Source organism: Pseudoliparis swirei, chromosome 12 (assembly GCF_029220125.1).
Source record: "Pseudoliparis swirei isolate HS2019 ecotype Mariana Trench chromosome 12, NWPU_hadal_v1, whole genome shotgun sequence".
In the NCBI taxonomy this organism is placed as follows: Eukaryota; Metazoa; Chordata; class Actinopteri; order Perciformes; family Liparidae; genus Pseudoliparis; species Pseudoliparis swirei.
The window spans coordinates 6,363,790-6,379,611 of record NC_079399.1 but is presented as its reverse complement, the minus strand read 5'-3'; the positions used below and the strand labels follow the sequence as shown (position 1 = coordinate 6,379,611).

The following is a 15,822-nucleotide window of genomic DNA, read 5'->3' as shown; positions in this document are numbered from 1 at the left end:
TGCATGAGTCTCCATCAGGACGGCAGCAGCCCGTGTTTACCGGACCCACAGCACAGCCTCGGCCTCCACCTCTCATGCAAAGTTATGGTCGCAGTTGCAGAAAAAGCGGCTTCTCGTGGCAGCATCCTCCTCCAAGCGAAGACTATTCAGTTGAAGAATGTTTACATGTAATTAAAACCGGGCGCATAGCTTTGTAATTTAGTATAATTGGAGTTTCTATGTAATTGCCACGTGTGATAAAACAACGAGAAATCACAGCCCCGGGTTCATGGAGTTTATTCCGGTGGAGCAGAAGATGGAGCCGGCCGCCAGCGGCGCTGCAGATCCTCCATCAGCGTCCACAGCGTCGGCAGACAATAGCGCAGGGAAGAGGCGGCAGCACCGAGCTCCCTCGCCGGCTACAGCCCAAGAAGGGCGAACCAAGCGGGCTCCGAGACACCCAGGCAGGTCCACGTCTCCTCTTCCCGCAGGAAAGAGCCGAGCCATCGGGGCGATGGACAGTTTGAGGTCCGCAGACGGAAGGGAGAGGGAGCCCGAGAGCCGCGGCGGCGCAGCTGTTCACCCGGATGGTGCTGAGGCTGATGTAGCTGGAGCAAACAGGGCGGATGCTGCCGGGGAAGATCCGACAGATTCATCATCAGCAGCAGCAGCAGCAGCGGCGGCCCGTGGCCTGGCCTGCCTCAAAGGCGACCCCCCACAGCGTCGGTTGGCCGGCAGAGCATCGCCTTTGTCGGCAGAGAAAGGGAGGAAACCCGGTGAGGAAGGAGGCCGTGGTGGGGAGAGGAGCGGCGGCGGCGGCGGCGGCGGCGCGGGCCTCGGTTTGGGAGGATGCTTGCAGGCTGAACTCATCCAGTTCCACCTGCAGAAGAAACTGAGAGCAAGCGGGGAGAAGATGGACACTGAGGTGGACAACATGGGGACCGAGGAGGCCGCCGCGGGGGCGCAGGAGCCGGCTGCGGAGGCGCCAGAGGCGGGGTCCGTGACACAGCAGGAGGACCAGGCCTTTGAAGACGAAATGGAGAGACTGCTGGACGAAAACGATGATCTGAAGGTTTGATACTGTTTAGTGTTGTGCGTGGAGCTCTGTCGTGAGCAGGGAAGGATTTAAAATGTGTACAAATATACACACCTGCGCCAGAATCCAGTGCAAAAACAGTCGTTTTTTTATTTATTCTTCTCCATATCAGAATGACAGAAAATCCATGTTTGTAGTTGAAGGCCCATAACCCTGTCGGCACATTACCCTCAAAAGTGTGTGGTTGCAGAACTACAGATATACACATACATTGATTTGTCTGTTGAACATCCTCCATGTCTGCAGAATATAAAGATTTAAATTGAAAATCCACCGGCTACAGATGACTAATTGGTTATTGATGATATAGATCGGATCAATGATATCTATCTTATATGTTGAAATGGGGGACAAAGGCAGCACTGGGATGTGCAATGTTGGTAGAATATTACAACTATTAAAAAAATGTTTTAACCAATTCACATCCCCTCTTGAAATACATCTGAATTCAGAAAATGTTGTGTATTTTTGTAAATTATTTTTAATGACGTGCACATCTCTGAAGCTGACTACCTCACGTCCAAAACATGTACCGACTCCGTGGAGTCAAAAGTCCAGAGATTACTACTAATTGACCATCTCATGACATATTTTCTTTACTATGCGACCCCCCCCCCCCAGTGTGAAATTGAGGAGATGAGGACCGAGATGGACGAGATGCGGGACACGTTCTACGAGGAAGACACGTGTCAGCTGCAGGAGATGAGACGTGAGCTGGAGAGGGCCAATAAAAACTGCCGGATCCTGCAGTACCGTCTGAGGAAGGCAGAGAGGAAGAGGCTGCGCTACGCCCAGACGGGGGAGATCGACGAGGAGCTGCTCAGGAGTCTGGAGCAGGACCTGAAGGTGCAGAGGGGAGGGGAAGGTTCACGTCCCGAGGATATTCAGTTCAATTCAGTTTCTTTTATACAGCCCAATATCACAAATTACTTATTTGCCTCAGAGGGTTTTACAATCTGTACACACACGACATCCCTGTCCCAGGACCTCATATGGATATGTGTGCAAGCTTATATTATAGTCCCCGCCACAGGGTGCAAAACATTGCATTTCGATAAAACATTCGCCGTGGTGGTTGTAGCTTTTACTGTTGTGATAACAAAGTCCAGTGTTAGAGATCGTTCAAAAGTTACAGATAAATATCGCTGGAGGGGAAAAAAAAGTTCTAAAATGATTTCCTCCCCGTAACTAAACGATGCAGGTGGCGAAGGATGTGTCCGTGAGGCTGCACCACGAGCTGGAAAAGGTGGAGGAGAAGCGCACGAGGACAGAGGAGGAGAACGAAAAGCTGAGGCTGAAACTCATCGAGGTGGAAGTGACCAAACAAGCCCTGCAGAATGAACAAGACAAAAACAAAGAGGTGGGTGGAGACACTCGGCCACATCCATCTGCACCTCGTGACATCGATGAGCACGACGCCGATGCTTTTCACCACGGGGCCGGTCGCCCTCTGGTTTGTGAACAGCGCACTTTCATCTGAATGCTTTTGCTTCAAATTGAAAGTGGAGGAGTCGTACTCGCTCACTTTCAATTCAATTCAGTTTATTTTATATAGCCCGTTATCACAGATTACAAATGTGCCTCAGAGGGGTTTACAATCTGTACACATACGACATCCCTGACCTTTGACCTCACATCGGATCAGGAAAAACTCCCAAGAAAAAGAAAAGAAAAACTTTCACGGGGGAAAAAAATAAGGGACGAAACCTTCAGGAAAACAACAGAGGAGGACCCCTCTCCAGGATGGACAGAACAATAGATGTCATGTGACCAGAAGGAATCATTACATAGTTACAACACATTCAATGAATATGACAGTGTATGAATAGTTGGTAGAAGGCATGGACCACGATCCAGACCTCCATGATCCATCAGGCAGATGGAGGTAGAGAGGAGGAGTGGGCGGAGCATAAGCAGAGCCGTGACATCAGACCCAGCCAGGTCCATCGGACCCGATGAGACGTGAAGTCACAAAGGACTCCGGAGAGGTGTTAATGTGTCCGTATTCTGTCCTCCAACAGTCTCAAAAGAGAAGAGGAAGCAAGGACATCCAGAAGACCGACAGGAAATTAGCACAGACCCCTACAGAGGTGAGAGCTTGTTGTGTTGTTTTACAAATGTAAAAAAAGTATGCAATTGTTTTTCATGTTGCCCAAATCGCCAGGAAGTATCTTTTTAACCCTCCTGTTACCTTTAGGGTCAATTTGACCCCATTCAATGTGTAACCCTCCTGTTACCTTTATATTTACTGACATATTTTACCTGTGGGGTCAATTTGACGCCAGCAATTAAAACCTCCAGAAAATTATTAGAATTAATATTGTTTTCCAAGTTTAAGTGTGAGGTACTTTATGTTTGTTTGTTGACTACCTAAATAGCCCTTTAAATATATAAAAAAGTTGATATTTCTTATATGTTTGACACAGTGAAAAACAGCCTGGGGTCAAATTGACCCCAAAGAACACCGACATTAAACATTGAATGGGGTCAAATTGACCCTAAGGTAACAGGAGGGTTAAGAAACACCTGTTTAAAATATTTATCTTTTTCCCTATTTGTGAGAAGTCATCAATAGGACTTATTAAAACTCATTGCTGCTGCAGATTTATGGTCTAAACATTTTGTTTTTCACCACGACAGGCCAAAGCAAGGGCTCAGATTATTTGAAATAAAAGTATATTTAGATAAAAGCTGAGAGCTCCAGGAAGTATACTTGAGACTTAGGAGACGTCACACACCCTCCTGGTCCGATGATGGACTGCGTTTTGGCTTTTGAGAGACGGTGCAGCAACATCTTTCTCTCTAATCTTAAATCCTCCCGTCTTTATCGACCTCTGTGAGCTACGTTTGAACCGTCGGTACCGGAACGCACTGACGGCCCCCGTGTTGTGCTCCAGGACGACAACGACGACCTCAAGTGCCAGCTCGCGTTCATCAAAGAGGAAGCGGTGCTCATGAGGAAGAAGACGGCCAAGATCGACAAAGAGAAGGACCGTCTGGAGTACGAGCTGCAGAAGTACCGCTCCTTCTACGGGGAGCTGGACAGCACCCATCACAAAGGGGAGGCCGGGGGTCCGCCCACCACCCGGGAGTCTGAGCTCAAGCTCCGGCTCCGCCTGGTGGAGGAGGAGGCCAACATCCTGGGGAGGAAGATAGTGGAGTTGGAGGTGAGCGCAGTGCAACGCTCCATGGGTCTAAAAGAGTGAAAGGGCGTTCAAAAGAGTCTGAATGGAGCGATGTGTTTTGTGGAAGAAGTCTCAACACCAGGGATGCATTTAAGAGTATTTATTTGACAGTCATTTCTGGTTGCTTTAAAGTTTCTGTCGACCTCCAATAATCAGACAGTCAATCTAATGTCTCACAAATATGATGAGTACTTACAGTCTCCATTTAGTGAGCTTAAAGCTCCCAGTTTGTGTGTTGTTCTTAATCACCACCCCGATGGCGTGCTCTCTCCTGCTCAGCATTTCAAAAAGAGACTGAGCTTCGCGCCAAGAGAGGTAACGGCTGCTTTCCGCTTCCGGTTTAGAGCCCTACCCCCGGTTTTAGACTTCAGAATAAGAGCCTAAACAGGAAACCAGCTAGGATCTCAAGGGAAACGCACCTCTACCATAATAAAACCAATCTGATTCATACTGTCCACATCCTACAGTTGTGATAACAATAAACCTCATAAAATCAACATTACAGTTACACATATAATACAGTGATCATACTTGTCTATGCTTCTTAATACATTAATCAGAATATTCCTCCCTAATATCCACTATGTAAATTATCTTTCTATATGCATTATTTAAAACATAAGACTTCCTTATTTACATGTGCAAGTGTACATAAAATCCACCACAACCTAACAGGTCTATCAAAGGGAACGATGCATCGGCCGGAGTCATGTGAGCTCCTCTCCCTCCACCCCGCAGGTCGAGAACCGCGGCCTGAGGGCCGAGCTGGACGACCTCCGCGGCGACGCCGAGGGCGACGGGTCGGGCCGAGGCCGAGGCGACGACCTGACGGAGCTGCGGCAGCAGCTGCAGCTGGCGGAGGACGAGGCGGAGCTGCTGAGGAGGAACCTGGCCGACGTGGACGACCAGAACAAGAAAGTGACCACGGAGCTGAACAAGCTGCGGTTCAAAGCCCACGAGGGAGGCGGCCGGCACGGGAGCGGGTCGGGAGGCGGGGGGATCGACGGAGCGAAGGCGGAGGCCCTGCAGGAGGAGTTAAAGGCAGCGAGGCTACAGATTAATGACCTGAGCGGCAAGGTATCACGCGTTTTATCGATACTACTAACGGTGACCGTGTTTACATGCATTCGAATAACTGGCTTAGTCGGACTGAAATCGAATTATCCGTTTCATGTAAACACCTTTGTTCTACTATGTGCGGTCCGACTACGATCCGATTAACACCCCTGGATAACTCGATCCGATCCGGTTGATAGTTCGACTATCGCGGCATGTAACGGTGAATTGGATTAGGAACTGGACTTTGCGTCTTTGCGCATGCTTGAGATCCCGCCGCCCTCCTCCCCCCTCCCTCCCATGTCGTGACCCGGAAGTGGAAAGAGTCGAAAGAGACGATAATGTCACTATTAACATCATGCAAGAATAGAAGAGGGATGTAGCTTCGCCTTGCTCTCTGTTCGCCATCTTTCTCGAAATGTTGATGTTGTTGTTGTTGGTTGTTGTTGGTAGTGGTGAAGAGGTCAAGCGGAAATGGCTGTATCACCACGAGTTGTAATGAAAACAGCGCCACCTATCGTATCGGATATGACATGCTTTCAAAGGCCAATGATTCGAATGACTCACTGCCATGTATATTGGGATAACAGCAGATCCCCCAAAAGATAGCATAGTCCGACTAAAGCGAGATTCGAATGATACCATCATGTAAACGCACTGAGTCATTTTCCTTTTTGAAGGACATTTTGACCAGATGATGGCGCCGGGTGAACAGGTCACCAAACTGACCTCTCCCCGTCCCACACTGGTCTGATGACGTCGTCTCTGTCCAGGTGATGCAGCTGCAGTACGAGAACCGCGTGCTCCTCTCCAACATGCAGCGCTACGATCTGGCCTCGCACCTCTCCCTGCGGCCCAGCCCGCGGGACAGCGACGCCGAGAGCGACGCCGGTCACCGGGAGAGCGACGAGGACTCCAATTCCTCCCGCCTCCTCCCGCCGCACCGCAAACGCGAGGGCCCCGTGGGCGGCGAGAGCGACTCGGACGAGGTCCGGAACAATAACGGCGGCAGCCGCTGCCTGACGCCCACGCGGGGCCTCTACACCCCGACGGGGCCCGAGAGCGCCGCCTCCTCCTCCTCTTGCTCCGCCTCCGCCTTGGCCCGCTTCCTGCCCGGCGGGCGGTGCGGCGTGCGCGACAGGCAGCACATGACCGACATCCGCGCGGAGGCGGAGAGGCTCGTTCGGACCATCGACCGGCTCATCGCCGACACGGCCACCATCATCTCGGAGGCGCGGGTCTTCGTTTCCAGCGGCGACCTGATGTTCGGGAGGGGAGGGGAGGAAGGCGGAGAGGAAGACGGGGGCAGGATTAGGGAACACGAGGTGCTGTATCGCATCAGCGCCCAGATGAAGGCCTTCCGCAAAGAACTGCAGACCTTCATCGACAGGCTGGAGGTGCCGAGGATCGAGAACCGGGACGCGGAGGAGCCGCTGTCGGTGAGAAGTGGATTTGACGTGTTCATCGGTCGTACGAAGACATATTTCAAAGTGTGTAATGCTGATTCTGTTTCTTCCCTTCCTCTCACTAAATCCACCCTCTCCGATTTCGCCGCTCCACTCTTGCTCCACCCAGATGTTCCAGCCTATCATATTGCTCATCCTCATCCTTGTGTTATTCTCATCCCTCTCTTACGCCACCATCTTTAAACTCGTCTTTCTCTTCACTCTTTTCTTTGTTATGTGATGTACGCCTCGCCCCCTTTCATTCACATCATCCCCCCCTCGTGTTTTTTTCTTCTTTATTTGTTTCTCTCTCGGCTCTGTTGTTATTCTGTCCTCCCCCCGCATCATTCGTTGCCACGGTAACCACGAGCACAGGAAGAAGAAAAAAGCGCAGCACACCCCCCCCCCCCCCAAAAAAAGCGGCACTCGCATTCAAGAGAGTGTGGCTAGAGTCAACACTGGAGTACACGTCATCCACGCCCACAGAAGGTGAGTTACAAAGAGTATCCTATAAAAAGGGACTATTACCCTATAAATTCAGTGCGTCTACATGATGGTATAATTCGAATCTTCTCGAATGTGTCACAGATCTGACACTTGTAAATAATGAAGATAACAAAGAAGCAAATGTAATCTTATTTCATATTGGACCACATTTATGAGGTGCATCAGGATCACAATCAGCTTCATTGGCCACGTATGTGTGCACATACATGGAATCTGACTCCGGTTACACTACCCTCTCGTCTGTTATTTACAATTAGTAGGATAAATATAAAAAAAGACATTAAAAACAACATATTATGTCAACTGTCTGTTGAAATGTTTTCAACCACGAACAGATAGTTTTGATTATAGCAGTTCATTCTTTACCTTGAGGAGAAGTCCTCTCGTTATATTTCTTATATTTCTTGAGAACATGGTCAATTTAATTGTTTCCTATTTGACCACATTATATTAACTGGTCTCAAACAGTTAATATAAATCACTGAATACAACCTGATTGATTTAAGACAGAATTAATTCAACAATAACACAACATAGATAGACATTGTTATCATGAAACAGACACACCTGTGTAGATATTACGGTCTACCTGTACGCAGAATAGATTAATAGGATTAAACTCAACATGCCAGAGTCACCAAAGACGAGAGTGGACCTCCCATCTGTTGGGATGAGAGCTGTGGATGAGATAAAGTTGCGGGAAATTAAAGTTGAGATTTTATATGACAGGAAACGACAAGAATTGGCTGTCGTGAAATGAACAACAGAGAAATGTTATGAAATCAGATGTTTGTCAGGAATCAGGAATGTGGTTGATCATAAACACAGCACAAAGATGGGCTCATAAAACATAGTCTCAAGGCATATCTTGAGTGTGTCTAGGCACATGGAAATAGAGAGTCTAACCCCTCAGTGACCTTAGTGACCTCTATGGCGTGAAGGTAGTTTCTTAATTCAGATTTTGTCACAGACATTTTCCGTTATCTGCGGATGTCCGCTACAGTGCGATACCCTTTCGACGTCCGTATGCTATGTGTGTAGATAGAGCCGATGGTCAGCTCAGCACTAACACCGGCAGCGGAGGAAACAGCTGCTGCTGGCTCGAGCGCCATCTTCCCCAGACATGATAGTGGTATCGATCTTGCTTAAATCTCGGCAGAAAAAAAGAGAATAAACGTATTATGATGTCATTTATTTTTCTTTAAGCCGACAGGAAATCGGACGAAAGCCTCCTATCTCCTTCTCTTGCTGACGAGGACCACGAGATACAGCGAAGATAAGGCCCTGCAAGCCAGTAAGTGGTCCTGGATATGTTTCGTAAACGGAGGGCATGTAGGGTTCAGCTTTGCTTACATGAAGCTTTGAGGTCACACGGCTGGAGGGGAGGAACCCTAAATCGCCTTGCCTCGCTCTCTTCTGTCCTGCTTTAACCTTGTTACTAAACATCGCCCCATTTATCTTGTCACCGGTCGCCTCTTCGGAGGTAGTTTAGTTTAGTTTAGTTTATTTCGATCAGCAATAATATACAAAAATCAAAATTTCAACAAAAGAAGAAAGTGGCTAACCGAATGGGTCAAGGCTGAAGCGATCAAGCTTATAAGTGCCCTAACCTATGATTTCACGAAAAAACTTATTTCAGAGAACCATATACATATACCTATATATATAAATATATGAGGTAGAGTAAGGATACAGTTTGTTTTTGTCCCCTCTCCTTAACTCCCCCACAAGTATTCGTCGTTCATTCGGAAACACAACAGGTGGAGGAGTAATGGTGATGATCCTTTCAACTGGGAGGAATTCTGATGATCACATTGAAAGCCAAATGTCAGCTTGTCCAAAGTGGGGGTCAAAATCCCCCGCAGGAATACCCGATTAGTAATTGATGGCGTGTCAGATGAACAGTAGCAACTGTCGTCAGACGTCGCCGACTCAAGAACACGCAGTCACAGCTTTGGGTGACCCGGGGAATCGAGATTTCACACATTTTTAAACATATTGTGAAACATTGACAAAGCTCAGAAACCATGTGACGTGTAACAACTTACAAGTATATATCTATATATATAGATATATATAAATAAATAAAGTCATAATCATGCCAGGCATCCACCTTGCAGTTCCCTTTTAGTGAATACATTCAATAAAGATATTATTGACTATGACACATCATTACTCAACCTTGTCACACACACCCATTTGGCATCCCTTGGAGCAAATGATTTGCAGTGGGGGGAGGGGGGGGGGGGTGTCACAAGACCAAATCTGCCCAAGCATCCCAAAGCAGAGTAGCAACAGAGAAGCCGATTGGCCGCGGGCATCGCAGCAACTAAAATAGATATGTAAACACTTTCCCTCGCTCCGTGAGCCCCCCTCTAGTAATTATAGCCAGGATGCTGGTGACGACAGTTGTCCCATCGAGACTTCAAATGGTGGAATAAATTTGACATTATGATATTTGATCCCGGCCCACGTAAACAGTGGGGAGCGGTATAAAGGCCGGGTACCCCGGCTGGAACACGAGTTGTTTACCCTCTGGCACAACGCTCGGGACTTAACCCACGACACCGGAGGGGCGAAACGAGAAGAACCGGGGCCCTTTAAATCCAGTCCTCAGGGGGGTTTACGTAACACGGAGGAGGAAAAAGCAAAGGGGGAAGCACCGGGGAGAGAGAGAGAGAGAGAGAGAGAGAGGGGGGTGGTGACTCGTCAATTAGACGCGGAGCGGAGTGAAGCTGTCCAGAGAGAAGCCGGATCGGAGAGCAGGCTGAGGATTTATCCTGGAGCAGGGAGAGCTTTGTGTTCAGAGGTAAGAACACTTGTTTGTTCTTACGGCTGTCATTCAAATATGGAAGGATGCAATTTTACCTTGATTTTATCCTCAATATTAATAAAATGGAAACTGCTTGAATGGCAAAACCTGCTGTTTAGCCTGGTGATATTTCATTAGATTACATTACATGTCATTTAGCTGAAGCTTTTATCCAAAGCGACTGACAGGAAGTGAATTTAACCACGAGGACAAACTCACAACAACAATAATCAAAAAAGTAACATTTCTTCAAGGAAGCCAAACTACAAAAATACCATTTAATTAAAAAATATATATATATATATTTAAATCCCAAAGTAATACCATGAGTAATACCATGAGTAATACCACAAGTAATACCTAAAGTAATAATATCAGTAAGTGCCATTCAAGTGCCACTGAAGTGCTAATCTGTTTTTATTATAGTCGGAAAATATGTGTCTTTTAAATTGTTTAAATTAAATTTGAACTAATTTATTGATTTATTTTTGTATGTTTTGATTTGGTCTCTGACATACTATACATTCCCCCTCTCTCTGTCCCTCGCCCATGCAGCCAGTTTACTATGCATAGTTACACGATTATTAATATCTCTGCTCTTGCATCACACGTGTGTGTGTGTGTGGGGGGGGGGGGCAGTGGCTGGTACATTCGAGCACTTTCGACCAGGACACTCGTCATATTTAATGACGCAACGACGACAACAAGAGCAACGGGGCTGCGATAATAGTCATTAGGCTATTAGCGTCCCACTGGGACTCAACGTCGCCATGAGATTAATGAATGTTGACCGGGAGCCTTTTACAGCGGGATCCATCTGAGATGTAACACGGCACAGAGGTCATGTTGACGTTGAACCCTTCATTCAAGTATGTTTTTTTGCGATGAGGCAAAGTGGCCAAGAGATGTCGTGCTCCACTCTTGTCCTGTGTCGGTAGGTTGACATGCCACCACACTGTGAATGTGGAAAAACTTGAAAGGAGAGGGCCGCAAATATCTGACCTTTATGAGGGAGGAAACTGTCCAATAATACAACACATTGAAACAGTTGAGATGAGTAGAAAATACTCAAATCTAATGGGATGTATAAGTTTCACATAAATTTCGTGTCATCTCGTAGTAGATTTTATTCTGCCTTGTTTGAAGAAGTTGAAATAGGTTGACCAAAAGTGGATTAAAAAGATATTCACTTCTAACAGATTATAAGAAAACTGATTTTAAATCAGGATACTTTAAACGGTATTCCATCCTCTTTTCGCCCCTGTCTTGATAGGATTTCCAGGCCATCGATCCCTCCAACCCGCTGTGTGACCTCTGATTGAAAAGGGGAAATTTCAAGAGGCCTCAGGGTATTGACCGGCCTGCGTCATGGCAGCCATCGATCTGGAGCGTGGGCTGGAACACAGCGGCCGGGCCTGGGGGAAGGAGAGGCCCGAGCTGATGGACAACTTTGACTCAGAGATGCAGGAGTGGGAGGACCAGCTGCAGGACATCCAGCAAAAAATCGAAGAGGTACGTTTTACCATTAAAATGTTGGAGTGGTTTGAATATGAAGTGGTATTAAATTAGAGATCTGACAAAGTTCATCTCCAAAAAGCTGATTTACTGCATTTAATGCATCATATATTCCAACGCTGGGTCTATGCAGTGTGGGCTTTACGTGGATGAGTGTGAAAACGGGATTTGAGGCGCAAACAAGTGTTTTAATCCAGACGATTAACCCTTGTGTTGCCTTCGGGTCATTTTGACCCGATTCAATATTTAACCCTCCTGTCGCCTTCGGGTCAATTTGACCCGATTCAATGTTTAATGTCGGTGTTCTTTCGGGAGTCAACAAACAAACATAAAGTACCTCACACTTAAACTTGGAAAACAATATTAATTCTAATAATTTTCTGGAGATTTTAATAGCTGGGGTCATATTGACCTCAAGGGTAAAATATGTTAGTAAATATAAAGGTAACAGGAGGGTTAAACATTGAATCGGGTCATATTGACCCGAAGGCAACACAAGGGTTAAACCCGATTAAATGATGTAGAAATATATAGGGGATAAATTCAGGAGCTATTTCAGTTCTACGCCGTCAACTGAAGAATGGAGTAATTCCGGTTGTGACAAAAAAGATGAATAAATTCAGCGATATAGAATCTCTAAGATTTATTTGGTAGTTTGGTTTAACTATGATCCAAATGTGGTCGATTTAAAATATGACACCGTTTTCAGTGTTTGAAAATGCTAATGGTGCTCCTGTAGTCCCATGAGAGTGCGTGTGTGTGCGCACCATAATAAAATGTTGGCAGCCTACCGACTGACTCAACTTCATCGCAATGATACAGACAAATGTTAACAACATAATTAAACTGTGTCGTGCCGACAGACGAGCTGAAAACACACACAGGCTGAGAGTTGCTGCTGAAGGAGTGTGAAAGGTGGCGACAGATGGTTGTGCAAAGTGGAAGAACATGTGCTGATCGTAAATATAGGTGGCGCTGCGCAGCAATTTAGCGATAATTATAAGGCCCGTTTGTTGCGTCATCGCGGTTCCAGAGGGTTGTTCATGTTTTCTTCCGTCTCCATTTTCCAGTTGTACAACGGCGTTCAGGCCCGCAGAGGGGCAAACGATGTCACTACCGACAACCAGACAAATGGCGGCCAGCTGGAGTGCGGCCTCGGGCGCCATGGCGACGGCAAGAATCACCCTGGAGCTACAACCGTGCCACACCACCATAGTAACGGCTGTAACTATAGCCCCGGCGGGTACGGCTACCCTGTGAGTCATCAACGTGGCTACTGCCACGCCGACTCGGAGATCGGAGACTTGCTGCAGGATTATTTGGGGCAGGGGCAGGAAATGAGCCCGAAGAACAACGGAGCTCGCCACGTGGTACGTGAATGCAAATCGTGTCATTTTCCCTTCTTCCTTTGCGTCTTATTCTGTTTCCATCTGCACATCTGAATAAACCAGAGACGTGGATATGATATGATTTAAAGCCGGGCTTCAGTCGGGAACATATGGATTACAGGGAGCTGGTTCCTTCCAGTCTGCTCCCGCAGACGGGTTGCCAGATCGGAGTTAGTTTCACATACTTTCACCCACTCACAGCGGTCAGGAAGAGAAACCAAGACGTTAAACTGTTTCCTGTTCCACGGCCGACGTTAACCAGAGTGGTTTTCGCAGTGGGTCAGCATCAGAGCCTCTAAATATAGCAGGTGGAGGTTGATTTATGAATACATATGTTATTTCTCCTATCTCCCGCAGCGCTTCAGTGACACACTCAAGGTGAGCCCGGCAACAGAGATCAGAAAAAGCCCTGGAAGTGAAAGGTAGGTTCACTGGAGCCACATGCATGAACCCCCTTTTTGCAGGAGTGGAAACATCTTTACCTTTGCATTGAAAATGCGGAAGGTTTTGTTTTGATCGCCGTGTATTTATTTATTTATTTGTATGCGTGTTACTCGCATAACTCAAAAAGTATTAAACCGAATCGCATGAAATTTGGTGGGATGATTGGTTATTATCCGGGGACCATTTGATTAGATTTTGGGATCGATCGAGTTAAAGGTCAATGTCAAGGTCATGAAAAGGTCAACATCTTCTTTTTACCATAGCACGGTCAATTTTATCCAATTGGCATGCAACTAATGCCAACATGTTCATAATTCAATGCCCAATCTTGTGATATGCGAAGGTATGCGCTCTACCGAGTGCCCGTTCTAGTTTAATCGTGTTTCTGATTGTTTCCATTTGTTTCAGGCTCGGTCAAGAGCGGCTTCCGGCCAGTTTTGAGCAGACTAAAAACAAGAAGAACCAAGTGTCTCACATGAAGAGCTCCCCCAACAAAGAAAACACAGGTGCCAAGCCCCCTCTTGGACAACAGGACGCCCCCGCCGTACAACCGCGCTCACAGCCGCCGGCCGCGCCGGCCGAATCCCCCGCCCCGGACCGGAAGGCCTTCGGTCCTGGCGTCCTGGGAGACAGGAAGTGCGCCAGTCCCTCTGTCCTCAGGAAGTTCGGAGCCATGCTTCAGGAGAACGAGGGGAAAATGCTCAACGAATCGGGCGTGGTGACCCATCAGGGCCCGGTTCCAGAGCCAAAGTGCCTCACCCCTGCCTGTCAGCGCAGAGCTCTGGGAGCCACCGCAGTCGCCGGCAAGGCGCCCCTACGCGCGCCTGTCCAGAAATGCCAAGCGGATTCCGACGCGCTGACAGCCGAGACGGAGCCCGGCCAAGAATGGGGGTTAGCTTCGGACTCTGGTCGACGGAACCACAAGGATCACAGAGGAGCCTACGCCGGTCCAAAAGGGTCCCAGCGGGGGCCCCAGCAGTCCCAGAGGAGATCTCAGGCGAGCCCGAAGATACGACCCAGAGCCAACAGCGGGGCGGACAGAGACGGAGGACCGGCTCAAGGGGAGAGAGCGAGGAGGCCCGCTTGCCAACATGTGGAGCCCAAAATGGACAACGGGGTGTTAAGTGCTTCCGCTGGAGCTCAGAAGAACCACCGGGGCGGGTTAGCGGGACAGGATGAAGGACTTATTGAGCTGCTGGACATGCTGGAGATCCAACACGAGTACAGCTCCAGTCCCAGAGCTGGACACACGGCTTACAGACAGGACCCACGACAGGTAGGGTTTTGTTCTTCTTCTCCCGTCTCCTTATTTGAGTACATTTGCGTCGATGATGTACAGGAGCTAACGTCGCGTCTCTGTGTTCAGGTGAACCCGGCCCAGCCGTCTCCGGACAATCTCAACAGCAGCTTCTCTCGTCCCACGCGACCGGCCAACCAGCGACCTCCTTCTAGGTGGGCGGCCCGCACCCCGACGGCCATCATCACCTCCCCATCAGGGCCAATCTACTGTCCCACGAGCCCGCTGACCCGTCCCCGTAGCCCCATGACCAGAACGCCAAGTCCCGCTCTGAAGCACCGGCCTCTCGTCTCCTATTCTCTCCAGACTGAGACCGTCATTATGTGATCCTCCCCTCTCTCTCTCTCTGTAAATACTAAGGACCTTTCTGTGAAACCAAGTGCTTTAAGAGAATTAAATACATGCTGAATCTCATCTTGATGCCACGTTCAAGTTGGAAAATATATATATATATATATATCCACGACATTCTCCAGTGTTGCTGTGGCTTTTTGCTTCGTCTGTGCTCAAACGTTTGCAATACATCAACGTATTGCTTAGTTGCGGTTCCCCCCCCCCCCCCCCCCATATTCTTCTTTTTTTGTATTAAATTTCAGGTGTTTTATGTAGAATGAGATTTCGCATGCAGCCCTAGTGTGAGGGTGCATGCTCATGTGTTTAATCCCACTGGTGGCCAGGTGAAAGTCAACCTGGCCACCAGTGGGAGGAGATGGAGTCGCAACTCTGCCAACCGTCAACAACAGTGTGTTTTACTCGATCATATTGTCAAAGTGATATATTTAAGACGTTCAAATAACAGCCGTGACAAACAAATATGATGTGCCTTTAATGTGTTTTTTCTTTCTTTCTTCATCTTGTTAATAAATATGACAGTGCTTTGACATAAAGACTCTTGAGTGTCTCTCTATTGCAGCGTCACATTGTTCCATATTTCCGAGGTGTTGATGATTTACCGCATGTCCATCCGATGGATATCTGATACCCCCCCCCCCCCCCCAACACATGCCAGTGCAATGGCAGCTCAAGTGGTGTCAGTCCTGCCGCAAATGGGCTAACTCCAGCACATCGACTAGTTCAAACATACCTGAGGAACGTATG

General features: G+C 47.9%; 2 protein-coding genes across 5 annotated transcripts; both read left to right on the top strand.

Annotated features, from left to right (window-relative positions):
* LOC130202829 (protein SOGA3-like) lies at positions 1 to 7,148 on the top strand. Its single transcript, XM_056428600.1, has 8 exons — positions 1 to 1,051; positions 1,697 to 1,921; positions 2,277 to 2,435; positions 3,097 to 3,165; positions 3,973 to 4,242; positions 4,999 to 5,337; positions 6,090 to 6,755; positions 6,892 to 7,148. The coding sequence occupies exons 1-8, from the start codon at positions 269 to 271 to the stop codon at positions 7,000 to 7,002; spliced, it is 2,622 nt and encodes an 873-aa protein (XP_056284575.1). The 5' UTR covers positions 1 to 268; the 3' UTR covers positions 7,003 to 7,148.
* A 617-nt stretch (positions 7,149 to 7,765) lies between these two features.
* On the top strand, positions 7,766 to 15,605 carry LOC130202838 (CRACD-like protein). 4 transcript variants are annotated; one of them, XM_056428628.1, is made up of 6 exons: positions 7,766 to 8,562; positions 11,354 to 11,592; positions 12,666 to 12,965; positions 13,341 to 13,405; positions 13,836 to 14,703; positions 14,794 to 15,605. In XM_056428628.1, the coding sequence occupies exons 2-6, from the start codon at positions 11,449 to 11,451 to the stop codon at positions 15,049 to 15,051; spliced, it is 1,635 nt and encodes a 544-aa protein (XP_056284603.1). In that variant the 5' UTR covers positions 7,766 to 8,562; positions 11,354 to 11,448; the 3' UTR covers positions 15,052 to 15,605. The 4 variants fall into 4 exon arrangements, with proteins under 4 accessions (XP_056284603.1, XP_056284605.1, XP_056284602.1 ...); XM_056428630.1 differs by lacking the exon at positions 7,766 to 8,562 and adding an exon at positions 9,969 to 10,077 and having other exon boundaries at positions 13,341 to 13,401; positions 13,832 to 14,703; XM_056428627.1 differs by lacking the exon at positions 7,766 to 8,562 and adding an exon at positions 9,969 to 10,077.
* Positions 15,606 to 15,822: the final 217 nt, after the last annotated feature.

Excerpts from the sequence above, each read along its gene's own strand:
- LOC130202838 (XM_056428628.1), top strand. The coding sequence starts at position 11,449 with ATGGCAGCCATCGATCTGGAGCGTGGGCTGGAACACAGCGGCCGGGCC. Across the intron at positions 12,966-13,340 it reads ACAACGGAGCTCGCCACGTG|CGCTTCAGTGACACACTCAA; the intron begins GTACGTGAATGC and ends TATCTCCCGCAG. Across the intron at positions 13,406-13,835 it reads AAAAGCCCTGGAAGTGAAAG|GCTCGGTCAAGAGCGGCTTC; the intron begins GTAGGTTCACTG and ends CATTTGTTTCAG.
- LOC130202829 (XM_056428600.1), top strand. The coding sequence starts at position 269 with ATGGAGTTTATTCCGGTGGAGCAGAAGATGGAGCCGGCCGCCAGCGGC. Across the intron at positions 2,436-3,096 it reads AACAAGACAAAAACAAAGAG|TCTCAAAAGAGAAGAGGAAG; the intron begins GTGGGTGGAGAC and ends GTCCTCCAACAG. Across the intron at positions 4,243-4,998 it reads GGAAGATAGTGGAGTTGGAG|GTCGAGAACCGCGGCCTGAG; the intron begins GTGAGCGCAGTG and ends TCCACCCCGCAG.